At 32.9% G+C, this 15,324-nt stretch overlaps 1 protein-coding gene and 1 pseudogene across 6 annotated transcripts; both read left to right on the top strand.

Annotated features, from left to right (window-relative positions):
- The first annotated feature begins 4,112 nt into the window (after positions 1–4,112).
- Positions 4,113–5,448, top strand: LOC146932529 (putative F-box/FBD/LRR-repeat protein At1g78760; annotated as a pseudogene).
- Positions 5,449–9,996: 4,548 nt separating this feature from the next.
- Positions 9,997–15,128, top strand: LOC146932528 (uncharacterized). 6 transcript variants are annotated; one of them, XM_085704224.1, is made up of 9 exons: positions 10,028–10,183; positions 10,404–11,068; positions 11,210–11,383; positions 11,506–11,808; positions 11,928–12,092; positions 12,628–12,768; positions 13,304–13,414; positions 14,002–14,325; positions 14,426–15,128. In XM_085704224.1, exons 1-9 carry the CDS (start codon positions 10,078–10,080, stop codon positions 14,954–14,956), a joined length of 2,520 nt encoding a protein of 839 aa, XP_085560350.1. In that variant the 5' UTR covers positions 10,028–10,077; the 3' UTR covers positions 14,957–15,128. The 6 variants fall into 6 exon arrangements, with proteins under 6 accessions (XP_085560348.1, XP_085560346.1, XP_085560350.1 ...); XM_085704226.1 differs by having other exon boundaries at positions 10,060–10,183; positions 11,506–11,830; positions 13,322–13,414; XM_085704222.1 differs by having other exon boundaries at positions 9,997–10,183; positions 10,404–11,383; positions 14,002–14,304.
- Positions 15,129–15,324: the final 196 nt, after the last annotated feature.

Genomic DNA, 15,324 nt, shown 5'->3' with positions numbered 1-15,324 from the left:
TGTGACAGACTTTGATTCATTTGGTGATTGATTTTATGATTTTAATAGTTTTTTGAGAATTAAAATCTACACAATACTGATTTGTGATCTAGTCGCGAGAAATTCAATCGCAACATATAGCAGTGCTCTTTATTTTAATAAACACAAGACAAGGATTATGTTACTCATCTTAAAATGCTATTTTGGTATTTCTAAACTTTCCTCTATTGACAATGTTTTGTTTCTTGAACTTTTTCTTTATGATTCCTTGTGTGTGTCCATGCTTCATTTATTCACATATAAAAAAAAAAAAAAAGGATCAATCATAGTTGAATAGTTTAATCATGCATAGTTCTAAAGTTAGGGATGCACAAATCTTCAGCATATCAAGTGAGACACTTGTCAATTTATCTATCTATGCATAATAATTCATCTAACTTTGCCGCCAAAATCGATTTAACTTCTCCGAGTCTTTGTACCTTTACTTTTGCGGGTTTCCTGTTCAGAAAATATTTGGGAGCGGTCTTTTGTTCTGTTGTTAAACAAGTAAATATCAATACATAAATTCAACAGGCTGCAAATATTATCAATTATCTTTCGCAGTTCTCCGCAATTGCTTCTTGCACCTGCCTCTGCCGCACCTCCCGATCTTCATCTCTGTCACGCTGAAAAGGTATTATTCCTCACATGCATTTTGATGGATCCCCTCTGATCAGTTTCTGTCACTAAGTTTTTGAGTGCCATTTGTTTTTTTTCATGTAGAGATTTCCATTTTCGTAATATTTCAAAATGGGATAGCATATTAGATAATTGTAGGAATCCTTGTATGCAATTTTCTCAAGAAGAAATTGTTCAAGAATGACAACAGAGGCGTCAATATTTAAATCAGTTTTGAATCTTTGAAATTCAGTTTTTATTCATTTGCTTTCTTATAGCAGTTGTAAACCTTTTTCATATAATTGATTTTTCAATGACAATTGATAGTGTTACTTTTTCATCCTTTAGTGTGATAAATCATCTATTGTAGATAAGGGGTGGTGAAGAGTTCTCATATCACATTACGAGTTACAATGCCTTCTTTGCAAACCTTTCTTTTAAGATAAGTGACTGAAAAAATCAGTTTTGCTGACTTACTAAAACATGTTTGATTTGACAGTCGTTTAGTCTATCACTCGACCTCTTCATCTAGCTGACAGTCTCCGATTTCAAAGCCAAATTGTAATATACTTATTTAGTTACCAAATCGGAGTATGTATCGTATACAAAATTGTAATGTACAAGTCCTATACACTGCCAATTGTATGTGTGGTTGTCTCTGTTTGAACAAGTGTCTTTTGATTTTGGGAGCTTTCATGTATCATTTCATTGCTACATGCATGACCTTGTTTATCGATGACTTTTGGTTTTGTGCATTAAATTTGTTTTCTGTTCATGATAGTTCAAGGTTATCTTCAATGTAACTTGAACTAAAGAGTACATTTAATTTTGTCGACATGACTTTGCTTATGATGAATTAAGGAGTCCAAATTGCATCTTTATGAGTGTTTGTTGAAGAGTGTATATAAATGGTTTTGTGTTTACATAAATGAACGTCTTCAACAAAAGTTACCATGTTGGAGATTAGTCACAGCTAATCGACAGTGAAAATTTTGTATCAATGATATGGAAACTCAAAAAATAATGGAAGTTGAATCTAGCAGATAGGATTAGTCTTCCATAAGGCGGCGAACGAAAAAATTAATGCCTTCAAATACTTCTCTATAAACCAGAGGTAACATAAGGGCCAAACAACTAAAGCCAGACCTTCATTTTTGGGTAGATAGTCAAAATGACTATAACAATTAAAAACTCACACACATGAGAGACGAGAGTCGAAATTCGAACTCCAGTCACTATGTCTGACCTAACAATCTCAACACTTTTACTTGTTGAACTAAAACTTATGGACACCAAAGCTGAAGCTTTAAGCCTCAATATTTTTCTCAAAAAATTTACCTAAAAAATTCAATTTAATTATAAATATATTGTACAATATGACATATTATTTTTTTTTAAAGCAAATATGACATATTAGTTGTTACCAAAAAAAATATTCAGTATGCCCAAAAACAATATGACATATTTTAGTTATATATGTTCGTCCAACTCAATTAATCAAGATGGGTTCTCATATCCTCTTGACTCAAGTTTGGATGAGTAAGACATATTTTACGACATTGTGATTTTAATACATTAAAGTAAAATTGTGACAGTGCCTCACACTCAGAATAGGAGTTTATTTCTTATTTTTCATGTCCAAATTAATAATGTTTCTAAATTACCCTTAAGAGTTGTGGGTAATTTTTTTTTTTAGGGGAATAGTTGTGGGTAATTTAATAATCACTGAAAATTAGTCCCTTAAACAAATTTATTTATCTAGCCAAATATGGGCCTCACCTTTGTTAAACAATGCTGACTCGGGTCCAAAGAAGAGAAAATAAAACATTGAGAAAACTGGTATTTGGAGAGTAAGAGACGGTCGTCTAATTAATGTATGGGAGGATAATTGGCTTCCTTATCAAAATGGACACAAGATTTGGTCCCCTAAACCCCCTAATTGTGATATTAGTTTTGTTTCAGATCTCATTCACCATGATATTCGATGTTGAAATGCTCCTTTAATTAATGAAATTTTTCTCCCTTTTGAGGCTCAACAAATTTTTCAATTGTCAATTTCTTTCTCACAGTTGCAAGATGAATTTGTGTGGGGTGCTTCACGGTCAGCTACTTTTTCTTTGAAGAGTTCATACCATTTCTTAAAGGCAAGGCGTGAAGCAGATGGCTCACATAGCTCAATGCAGGACAATAATCACCAAGTGTGGAAAAAATTATGGAAAATAAAAAGTATTCCAAAACACATCCACTTTTCTTGGAGGATTCTACATGAAAAACTACCAGTAAAAAATGATTTGTTTAAAAGAGGAATAAGTAGCGATCCATTGTGTGTTCTTTGTGGGGAACATAATGAGACAATTTCACAACTCTTTATGGAATGTCATTGGTCAAAGCAAATATGGTTTGCTTCCTCTTTAGATGTGGTATTTAATTCGTATGATTCCAGGTATGTTCCTTTTCATAAGTGGTTAGAGGAAAATATCATTGATGTCGATGAGGATATTATAGTCCATGTTCTGGCTTTGTGTTATGAGATATGGTGTGCTAGAAATAAGAAATGTTTTGAGGGGACTGATGTTGATGTGGCTGCCACTATTCAAAAGGCACAAAGATCTATTGTGAATTTTAAGAGTGCTAGTAAGGTGTTGGGGAGACACTAAGTGGAGGCCCAATTTTGCCAATATCTGATGTTCATTGGACACCTCCTTTTAGTGGTTTCTATAAGCTTAATGTTGATGCAGCGGGTCCGGTTGAGGGTGATAAGTGGGTATTGGTGTTGTTGTGAGAGATTATGAAGGTGTTGTCGTTGGTGCTAGTTGTTGGCAAGTATGTTCATTACCAGATTCAGAGGTTGCAGAAGCTTTAGCTATGCGGAAGGGTTTGGAATTTGCAAAAGACATGTCTTTTCTGAATCTTATAGTAGAATCAGATGCTTCTAATGTGGTTTTAGCGTTGAATGCTCACCAACAATCTCCCAACTATGTTGGCTCTATTATTCGAGATTGTATTAGTTTTAAGGATAGTTTTCGTAGTTTAAATTTTTTGCATGTTAGGCGTGAAGCCAACCAAGCTGCTCATTATTTAGCTAAATATGCTCTTAAGAATTTAGATTGCATATGGGTCGAAGAAACTCCGCTTTGTATTTCTGCAGTCTTGACATTTGATTTATTGCCAGACTTTCATTAATGAAATTGTTTTCAACGTCAAAAAAGAAAAGAAGAAAAAATAAAACAGACTTCCGTGTTCCAAAAGAAAACATTCTAAAACTAACGAACCTTAGAAAGTAGAAAACAAGGATTACCGAAGCCTTATAAAGTCCAAGGTATTTCTCATTCGCTGAGACTTCAAAATACTTTCTAGGTTTTTCTTTTAAATTGTTTTCCGTTGCAATCGAACACGACTTTGATTCTGCTCGAAAGATCAGATAGAAAATGGGAGATATGTTTGAATTTAACGAAGAGGGCATGATTCTAGAAAAGATGAAGAGAAGAAGGCACTATGAGAATGGAAATAATGAAGTAAATGAAGACAGATTGAGTTACTTACCTGAAGGTGTTCTCCTTCACATTTTATCATTTTTTAATATGGAACATGTGGTTCGAACTTGTGTTTTGTCCACAAGATGGAAGCAACTTTGGAAAATTGTTCATAACCTTATATTGAATTTTTCTTGCGGGAGATTTTTCACATATAAGCATTTTGCCTTATTTGTGTCTAAGGTTTTGACTCTTCGTGATAACTCAATTGCACTGCACTCTCTTGATTTTGATCATATTGGCAAGATGGAGCCTTGGCTCCTCCAAAAGATTTTAAGTTACGTTTGTTCCCATGACACCCAACTCCGACAATTAAAAATCACTGTTTCTAATGATAGTGGTCTCATTATGCAACGTGTTTCTTCATGTAAGGCTCTTACATCTTTGCAACTTTCGGTTTACCCTAGAGTTAGTTATTGTTCCGAGACAATATTTCCGAAATCTATGAATTTGCTAGCATTAACTAGTTTGGATCTAAGTAATTTCACCTTCTGCGGTGGTGAAAACGACTGTGTTGAGCCCTTTTTGGTCTTTACCAAGTTGAATAGTTTGGTCATTCGTGGTTGTAAGGTAAGGGATGCACATATCCTCAACATATCAAGTGAGACACTTGCCAATTTTGCTATGCATTATAATTCATCTAAATTTGATAAAATTGAGCTATCTACTCCAAGTCTTTCTACATTTACTTTTCACGGGACTCCCAACCAGAAAATATGTGGGAGCAATCTTTCTTATATTAAACAAGTGGAAATTTATGCAAAAATGTATTCAAATTGGGAGAAGCCTCCTATGATTCTATTCAGCTGGCTGCAAGCCCTTGCTAGTGTAAAATCATTGAAAGTCTCTTCAATTACTCTTCAGGTACTTTCCCATGATCTGATGCTTTTAATTTTACATTCATCTTAAGATTCTTTATTTTATTTCTATTTTTTTTGAATCAACTCACTTGCCTAACTGATACTAATTCACCCTCATTTCTTATTGCTTAGATTCTCTCCCTAGTTCCTGATTTGTTGGAGGTTGAGCCCCCTTCTTTCTGTAACTTGAAGTCTATGAAAATAGAACTCAAACCACTTAGCTTAGATTTATCTTGTATACTAAAAGATGCCATGTTAAAGAAAGCCGATGCAAAGCACCCGATGAAGCGGGCAAGTTAAGAAAAGCATTTGAAGCGGGTTTGGAACCACCTTCTATACCTGATGGAATAGTGGACTTCTTGCTTCGAAACACACCGTCGACCAAAGTTGACATCACAACTAGTCATTCTGATCTATAAAGTGTAATTTAGGCACTCTTGTTTTAGTTAAATTTTGAGTTCCTTTATTTTAGTTGAGTGACTGTTGAAATATTATGCCTACTGCCTATTGTCTATTTGGAAAACATAATATTAGATTGAGGTTGTTATTTATTCGTTCAAAAACATGCATGACAATCAATAAGAAACGGGGTGAATTGATGGCTAAACAGCTGCTGGTTATGGTTGAAATGGCATGTGAATCAATTCCCAACTATTTGATGGCTGTGAGGAAGACATTATAACTTTGCTTCTCAGCCACCGATAAAGATAAGAAACATTTTCTAGGTTTGTTTAGTAAGGTTCAAGTGTCCATTAAGTAATAAGTAGCTATTTGTTTGGTAAATGCACCTAATCCAAAATGAGGTCAGTTTTAAATTTTAATGTTTAGAGTTAATACCATTCATTCAGTAGGCACGACTAGTATCTGATACTGTAATTACATGATACTCGCATTTTTTGGGTTCTTAAAGGTATCTAACAATTTAAAGGACTATTTAAAGCAATACTGGTCCTGCTTTTGTTAGGCTCAACCACAATTTTTAAGATGGTATCAAAGCCTTTTTAAGATTTATTGGGTCACCTACCCTCATCTCACAAGCCGGTTTTGTAGGGTTGTGTTAGGCTCAACCACGATTTCTAAGATGGTATCAGAGCCTCTTCAAGATTCATTGGGCCACCTGCTATCAGGTTTCAGTTATCGGGTCACCTGCCATTTATGTCCACGAATCAAGCCCAATAGTGCTAGTCGTAAGGGGGTGTTAAGAGTCCCACATCGGAAAGGAAATGGTCTTTATAAGTGGAGGCAATCCTCACAGCACAAACCAGGTAAGGATTGCACCCACTTATAAACACATTATCAGGATTGCCACAGCAGAATAATGAAGTTTTACTGAAAGCAAATGGCTCTATTTGTGATGCATAAACCACGTCAAAATAAATCAAATTAAAGTTTAACAGTTTTATTTCTGATTGAGGTGGCAGAGTATAAAACTTACATATTAAAACAAAATAAATAAAAAATTAGGGTAGCCAAAGCTACCACTTGCTACTATAGCAAGTAGCAACAACCCCTAATGGACCTCAATGTAAGGATGTTCGTAGTGCTGTTTGATTTGAGTTGATTATGTTTTTTGCATGGTAGAATATAATTTAATTGTTCAGGGAAATGGATTTGAAGCTTAGATATATGGGTTGAGATTAGTTTTTTCCTAACAAATTAACATATTTAATTGTTTTTAAGGTTAGTTGTTTTAATTTTTTTTTGAGGGAAAGGTTAGTTGTTTTAATGGTTTTTTTGTTTGTATAAGCTGTTCATTTATTTGTATAAGTTGTTTTGCATAAGCTCAAAATAAGCCTAATTCAAATGGGTGTTAGAGTAAAAATATGGAGCATGAGATATACAAAAGTATATGTAAAATCAGATATTTGTTTTGAAGATGGTGTAAAACTAGCAACAGACCCGTGCTAAGCACGGGGCCCGTGCTCCGCACGGGCTATTCCTTAAATCGTGATTTATGCGTCACAACGCAGTTACAATATTATTTACATTGAGAAATAAGAAAAAAAAATTAATGATAAAGATGAAGATAATAATAAAATCATTGAAATAGTTGTTATTAAATATTATAAAGTGGTAGACTAAAAATATGTGAAAATATTATAAATGATAAAATCACAATAATGATAGCGGGGACGTTAATAAGCCCCGTGATTTTTATATATCATTGAAAAATATTTGTAATTTTTTTAGCATTTTTTTTTATTTTTATATGAATTTATAAACAATAAATATGTATATCGTGCAAGATTGTTATATCAATTTCTAATTAGTATATTATAATTACTCCCACTATTATTTAGAAGATACAATTAGGCATGGCAATGGGGCGGGTGGAGACAAGTTTTACCTTCCCCGTCCCCATACCCTACTACCATATACTTACCCGCTACCCTACCCATATCGAATGGGGATAAGAAATCAAATCTCATCTCCGTCTCCAACGGGTTCTGGTATCCCCACCCCATCCCCGCAATGGATAGTATTCTTTTAATTAAATAGAGGTATTTTCTACCTCACACACAATGTTACAATGCATTATCTTGCAAAGAAATGACGACAATAGTCGATAGATCATGGCTATGGTGATGGAGAATAGAGAGAACTATGAGAAGTGAGTGTCATCTGATAGACTGAGACTCTGATTCTGTGACTGAAATGATTTATGGTTTGAGTTTGTTTTTATATAAAAGGGGGCAATAAAATGATTTTCTACATTCAGGACAAGTTTGGGTATGAGTTCAGGGTGGGTATACCTATATCCCCGTTACTCATCCCGTACCCGTATTTTGAAATCGGGGAAAACTCAAACCGAGTCAAAGCGGGGAAAAACCCGTCAAATTGAGTTTGGTTCGGATGAGTACTCACGGGTGGGTTTTGTTACCATGCCTATATACAATACATAAAAAAAAATCAATTTAACTAATTATTATGTGACTGATTGTTGTCCCATGTATGATTTGTACAACAATATTGGTTAATGTCTAATTAATTAGAGAGTAATGTTTGTCTTGTTTTTTTTTTATAGTCATTCTTTGAAAGGATATAATGATTAATAATGAATAACGATTAAAAATAATAATTTTATAATATGACATTAAGATAAACCAAAAAATGTATGAAAATCATTTATACAAAAGAAATAATTTTGAAGATGTGTAAATTTATGTAAAGTAGTTGTATTTCTCATAATAAATATTAACCCGTGTATAATTTATAAATGAGAAAGATTTTGTAACTCTCTCAAAGTTATCTTATTTGTGATCATTCAATTGGATATAATTGATTAAATTTAGTTGTAAAAATATGTATAAGTGAGAAATAGTCCTATGCTTTTTTTTTGTCAAAAATAATTCTTGTGCTTTTTTCTTTTTTAATTACTCTTTTTTTTCCCGTGTTCTTTTAAGTATTGGTTTAAAATGTTTTTCCTATATTTTTTATATTATTCATAAGTGAAATGTATTTATTAATGTTTTTTATTAGAAACACACGATGAGATAAAATCACATGTACGTCATAAAGTTTATTTTTAGTAAATGTAAATTAAATATATGACAAATTTGTTACGAATTAAAAAAAATGACATTCAATAATTTATAGATTTTTTTATCATGATAAAAACCACCTATTTAAAAAAAATTAGGACCCATTTTGTTACAAATTAAAATAAAAGTGATTTTGATATCTATTAATTAAGAGAATTTATAAAAATAAATCATGATTTATTTTGTTTGGTTATTGTAACTAAAATCACATGTTTTTTTTACAAAATTAACTATAAAAAAATGAATTTTTTTTTGTTACAAAATTATATAAACTTTAATAATTAGAGAAAGATAATAGATTGTAAATTGTTTTTAACTCTTTAGATATTTAGAAGTTGAATTATAGAAAAATTTATTTTGATTGGGATTAAGATTAAGTTTGTTTGTTCTTTAAAAAAGGATTAAGTTAGAGTGTTATCAAGTGAGTTTGTTTTAATTTGTTTTTAAGAGAGAAAATATAGGGGGAGGTTGAAGCAAAAGACACAAAAGGATATAATTTTAAGGACGACTCAAAAAATTAAGAAGGGGTAAGATTGTATTTTTGGTATACATTAAGTTTCATAATTAGAGAATAGATATTAGGAAATAAAAGATTAAGTTTGTTTGTTATATAAAAAAAGATTAAGTTAGTGTGTTTTATCGAATGAGTTTGTTTTAATTTGTTTTTAAAAGAGAAAAAATAGAGGGAGAGGTTGAAACAAAAGACACAAAAGGATATAATTTTGATGACGTGTCAAAAAATTAAGAAGGAGTAAGATTGTATTTTTGGTAGACATTAAGTTTCATAATTAGAGAATAGATAGATGGAATATTAGAAGAGCAAAATCTCTTTTTACTGCGTTAACGTTTGAAAATTATAAACGATGTTATTTTTATGAAATTTTGATTTTTATTGAAACTAAAAATATAAATTTTTGTTGCTTCAAAAATTATAACAAATCAACCTAATCATGATTATATATTTCAATAACACCAACAATATAAAAAAAATATCTAAATTCTTCTTTTTTAATGACATCAACATCAATCTTTATTATAAAAAAAATTGTTTAAAAGTATAGTTAGGATAATGAAAAAGTAAGTATAAATATACTCATTTAATTTGTTACATTTTTCAAAGGATAAAGGGAAAAAAAATAGACATATATATACTCATATTTTTTTTTGTTACACTCTTTTTTTAATATTTAAATTTACTTTCATCAACCAAAACAATTTATTTATGAGTAATGATATTTTGACATCCATTTGATGACAACTTTGTTGACAACCTTGTTTTTCTCACTTCTTATTGGTCAAAAACAATGGAGAGAGAAAAAGGAAGAGAGAGGATAACAACATCATGTGAGTATGAGAGAGAAAGTTGTCCAAAAGTTGTTAAAAAATGGTTGTCAAAATATCATTTCTCTTTATTTATAGATTAAAACCCAAATTTGCTATGGATCAAAAGCACAAATCTACCAAAAAAACTTGTTTCTAATTTCCTTCATATCCCACAAATTTCGCATGCATCGTTCCATTACGCGAGTCGTAGGCAGTTTTCCAATCAACCTCCCTCCCGTGCAGACCGATTTTGACTCCAATTTTCAAGTAATCAAACCTCAATCGCCAGGTATTTCATTCTCTATTTTTCCCATAAATCATTATCCTGCATGAAACTTAATAATGTTTGTATACTGAACATTTTCCCAAATCATAAATCAATTTTTACCTAAATCACTAGGGTTTTTTTCCCCCAAATAGTTTCCCATTGCTATCGAAACACTACTTTGCTTGGATATTGATATTGCAGAATATAATTCCATTTTGTTTTTCTTTGTATGCTTTCTTAGGTACTTACGGACTTACTCGAATAATGTCGAATTCAGTGGATGAAGTAATGATTCCACCCGATAAGAGAGTAAGGCGCGGTAATGAAGAGAATCAAGACAGGCTGAGTGACTTACCTGATTGTGTTATCCTTCACATTTTGTCGTTTTTGAAATCAAAGTTTGTTGTGCAAACTTCCATTTTGTCTACAAGATGGAAACATCTTTGGAAACGCATTCCTACTCTTATATTGCATTCCTCAGACTTTTCCACTAAGAAGCGTTTTTCCGTATTTGTGTCTCAGATTTTGGCTAATCGTGATAGATCGACTGCACTGCACTCTCTCGATCTTGTGCGCCATGGCAAGATTGAGACTTACCTCCTCAAAATGATTTTAAAATATATTTGTTCCCATAACACCCACATCCAACAATTAGGAATCCATGTCACTGCTGACAGTTGTCCCATTCTGAGCTGCGTTTCTAAATGTCATGCTCTTACATCTCTTAAGCTTATAGTTAACCATAGAGGTAATCAAACAGAAACATTATTTCCAAAATCTTTGAATTTGCCTTTATTGACCAACTTAGATCTAACACATTTGGCCTTTTGCGGTGGTGAAAACGGTTGTGCTGAGCCCTTTTCCGCCTTTCCCAAGTTGAATAGTTTGGTTATTTCTGGTTGTAAGGTAAAAGATGCTCAAATTCTTAGCATATCAAGTGAGACACTTGTCAATTTTGCGATGCATTATTGTTCTTCAAGAATTGCCAAAATCGAGTTATCTGCTCCTAGTCTTTGTACCTTTACTTTTTCTGGTATGCTTGTTCAGAAAATATGTGGGAGCAGTCTTTTTTCTGTTAAAAAAGTATATATCAATCCATTTGTTTCTTTGGCTCCGGAGGATTATGCTTTGGCTATGGAGGATTATTCTTTGGTTCTATTAAGCTGGCTGCAAGACCTTGCCAATGTAGAATCATTGAGAGTCACCTCAGCTACTCTTCAGGTACCTTGTCATGTTTTAAACCTTTATTTTTACTTTCTTTTTAAGATACATTTTTTTTTTATTAAAATTCAGTTGACTTGCATAAATATGATACTAATTCATCACTATTCTTCTGTGCTTAGATTCTCTCCTTAGTTCCTGATTTATCGGAGGTTAAGTTCACTTCTTTGTGTAACTTGAAGTCATTGGAAGTAGAACTGGTACCAATTTATTATCAATTATTTATTGATTTGATGGAAGAGACCATGTTAAACAAGGCAGCTACCAAGTCACCTGAAGAAGCTGCTAAGTTAAACAAGGCATTTAATGCTGGTTTGCAACCATCTCCCATACCTGATGGAACAGTTGACTTCCTGCGACAAAACTCGCCTTCGACGACAGTTAACATCAACACAACTTACATGAGAAATTTTAATATTAAGCAGGTAGTTATTTAAAAACCATAAGGTAACTGAGTGTGGTAATTTTTTTTGAGAATCTGAGCTTTGATAAATTCAAATTTAACAACCATAAGAAGAGTTTGTGATTGGTTGTTACTAAACAGGTTGAAGAATCCATAAAGGGAGCGAAGATGACCAGCTACCATTCACAATTTTCTGCGTCTGCCCCTTCCTCTGTCGCACCTGCTTCTGCTGAGTCTGCTCCATCTCCTGCCACCGCGCCTTCTTCTTCCGCACCTCCCAATCTTCATCCTTGTTTCTCTGAAAAGGTAACATTCATTCCTCACATATATTTTGATGAATCCTCTTTGACTTTCTGTTACTAAAAATTTGGGTGCCATTTGTTGCTTTATGTGGAGATATCCATTTGTGTATTTGAGAATGAGATGGCATATTAGATTGTTGTAGAAGCCCTTGTCTGCAATTTACTCAAGTAGAAATGGTTAAATAATGATGACAGAGTCATCTATAATAAATTCTTCCTGTGTCCTTCAACTGCATGCTGTCCCTTTTCTCCACTTGCTTTCTATTTTAATGTCTTAACTAGGAGTAAAGAATTAAAGGATTGAAAGTTAAGAATCAAAGGAATGGAAGTTAAGATACATGACATCGAAACGACAATTGCTTAAGCAACAATCTAGAAACATTGATTTATCGTTAAATATCAAATATTGCTGAGGAATGAGGTGATTGTATGCTTGTACTGGAACATTGTGCTGATATTCATAGGAATCAATCGCTAATTGTTGTTGATACAATAAACATTACATCTTTAAGAGTTTGTCATCCGTTGTTACAAATCAGGTTGAAGAATCCGTAAAGGGCGTGAAGAACACCAGCTACCATTCGCAATTTGCCACACCTGCCACCTCCTCTTCCGCACCTGTTTCTACTGCTCCTGCTTCTGCTGCACCTCTCAATTTTCATCTCTGTTGCGCTGTAAAGGTAACATTCATTCTTCACATGCGTTGATGGATCCTCTTTGAGTTTCTGTTCCTAAAAATTTGGGTGCAATATGTTGTTTTCATGTGAAGATTTCCATTTGTGTTATTTGAGAATGAGATAGTATATTGGATTATGGTAGAAACCCTTGTCTGCATTTTACTCAAGTAGAAATTGTTAAAGAATGATGACAGAGGCATCTATAATAAATTCTTCATGTGTCCTTCAACTGCATTCTGCCCCTTCTATTCCGTTGCTTTCTATTGTAATTTCTTAGCTGGGAGTTAAGAATTAAAGAACCGGAAGTTAAGAATCAAAGTAATTGAAGTTTAAGATACATGACATTGAAACAATATTTGCTTAAGCAACAGTCTAGAAACATTGTATTTATTGCTAAATATCACATATTGCTGAGGAATGAGGTGATTGTATGCTTGTCTGGAACATTGTGCTAATATTGATAGGAGTCAATTGTTATTTGTTTTTTTATAATAAACATTGCATCATTAAGAGTTTGTGATTGGTTGTTACTAATCAGGTTGAAGAATCCATACAGGGTGTGAAGAACACCAGCTATCGTTCGCAATTTGACGCGCCTGCCTCCTCTTCTGCTGCACCTCTTAATCTTCATCTTTGTTGCACTGAAAAGGTAACATTCATTCCTAACTTGTATTTTGATGGATCCTCTGAATTTCTGTTACTAAAACCTTGGGTGCCATTTGTTGTTTTCATGTGGAGATTTCCATTTGTGTTATTTGAGAATGAGATAGCATATTAGATTATTGGAGAAACCCCTTGTCTGCTATTTACTCATGTAGAAATTGTTAAATAATGATGACAGAGGCATCCATCTATAATAACTTTTTCATGTGTCCTTCAATTGCATGCTGCCCCTTTTTTCCCCTTGCTTTCTATTGTAATGTCTTAGCTGGGAGTTAAGAATAAAAGGGATGGAAGTTAAGATACATGAACATTGGGCTGATATTGATAGGAATCTATTGTTAATTGTTATAATATACATTACATTGTTATTCATAATGTTTGATTAATAGCACTTTTTAAGTGAACTAAATTGATATAGGAAATGATTTCCTCGTTGATACTGTATAATAAACATTACATCATTAATTTCTTAATGATAAATAGAACTAAATTGATATAGGATATGATTTGCTCTATTATCATGGCTGTCTCCAGGTTGTGTCTCATTACGTTTGTTGATTGTTTTTATGATAGATGACAACTAATGTTGACAACAGTGATTCAACACTTTGGCCTGAGTTGGTAACTAAAGCTTTCATCGAAATTATGGTTGATGAAGTTACAAAAGGAAATATGCAAAATGGTGTGTTTCATACTGGAACCTGGACCTCAATGACTGCTAAGTTGAATTCCACAACTAATTGCTCCTATAATAAGGAACAACTAAAGGCTAAAATGCATAGGCTAAGAGCCATGTTTTACGAGTTCTATTCACTTTTGCAAAACACAGAATTTGGGTGGAATGCAGAAACCAACATTGTTACTGCAAGTGAAGAGGTCTGCCAAAATTATCTTAAGGTATGGTTTGTTTGATTTTTATTGGTTTTGTGAATAGATTTATATTAATTTTATTTGCCAATAATGTTAATGTATTGACAATATGCTTATATTATTTTAGACACATGATAAAGCATCTCAGTTTCAAAATAAAGGGTGCGACCATTATAAGTTGTTGGAAATCATATTCAACAAAAATAATGAAACTGAAGGACTTCATCATTCATCTACCCAAGACCAACAAAATACCGATAAAGAAAATGAGCTCGATAATCAATACTTTAACACTGGGAGTGCAAATAATGTATGTGTTGATGATGATAGTTCAAACAATGATATTCAAGAAGTGGAGCGCATCACATGCAATGAGAAGCAAATGATTGAAGTAAAAGATCATATATTCAGGAAAGAGTCTACAACACGTCAGATAGGAGAAGCACTTGTAGAACGGGGTAAGATTGTGGAGGCTAGTTCTTCACATGTAACAAAAGATTGCTCTCTTACTAAGTGTGTGGTTGCTCTTGAAGAGATTGAAGACATTTCAGATGACATCTATGGGAAAGCTTTGGAAAAATTTAAGGATCCTGATTGGAGGGAAATGTTTATGGCCATGTCTAAAGATAGGAAACGTGGATGGCTATATAGACTTTAAGGATAAAACTTTGCTTGTATATGTGGTGTGGCGATAGTGATGAGACCCACTTAACACTTGTTTATGGTATTTATGGTCATATGATTCTTTAAGGTACTTGTTGAACAATTCTAAGACGTGTTTTTATGCTTGTTTTGGATTTTATAGTTATGTTATGGAACCTTTTATTGAATATCTTGTTTTAAAGTTTTGTTATGAATTTGTATGATAGATTATAACTAGTACATATATTTATATTAATAGAAGCAGGGATTCTATTTATGATGCAAGTAATGGTGTCTTTGCATACGTTCTCTCTCTTCTATAGGCATGTTTGTTGAACCAAAAATTGAATGAAGAGAAATAGCATGTTGCTCAAAAACAAGAAG

Source organism: Medicago sativa, chromosome 4 (assembly GCF_051527215.1).
Source record: "Medicago sativa cultivar Bolivia chromosome 4, Bolivia_mono, whole genome shotgun sequence".
Taxonomy (NCBI): domain Eukaryota; kingdom Viridiplantae; phylum Streptophyta; class Magnoliopsida; order Fabales; family Fabaceae; genus Medicago; species Medicago sativa.
The sequence above is the reverse complement of the archived record's forward strand: the minus strand, read 5'-3'. Positions and strand labels throughout refer to the sequence as shown.

What these genes read in the sequence shown, in the direction of transcription:
- LOC146932528 (XM_085704220.1), top strand. Translation starts at nt 10,078, where the DNA reads ATGCATCGTTCCATTACGCGAGTCGTAGGCAGTTTTCCAATCAACCTC. An exon ending in TCACCTCAGCTACTCTTCAG is followed by an intron (nt 11,384 to 11,505) that starts GTACCTTGTCAT and finishes TTCTGTGCTTAG; the next exon opens with ATTCTCTCCTTAGTTCCTGA. An exon ending in TCTGCCAAAATTATCTTAAG is followed by an intron (nt 14,326 to 14,425) that starts GTATGGTTTGTT and finishes ATATTATTTTAG; the next exon opens with ACACATGATAAAGCATCTCA.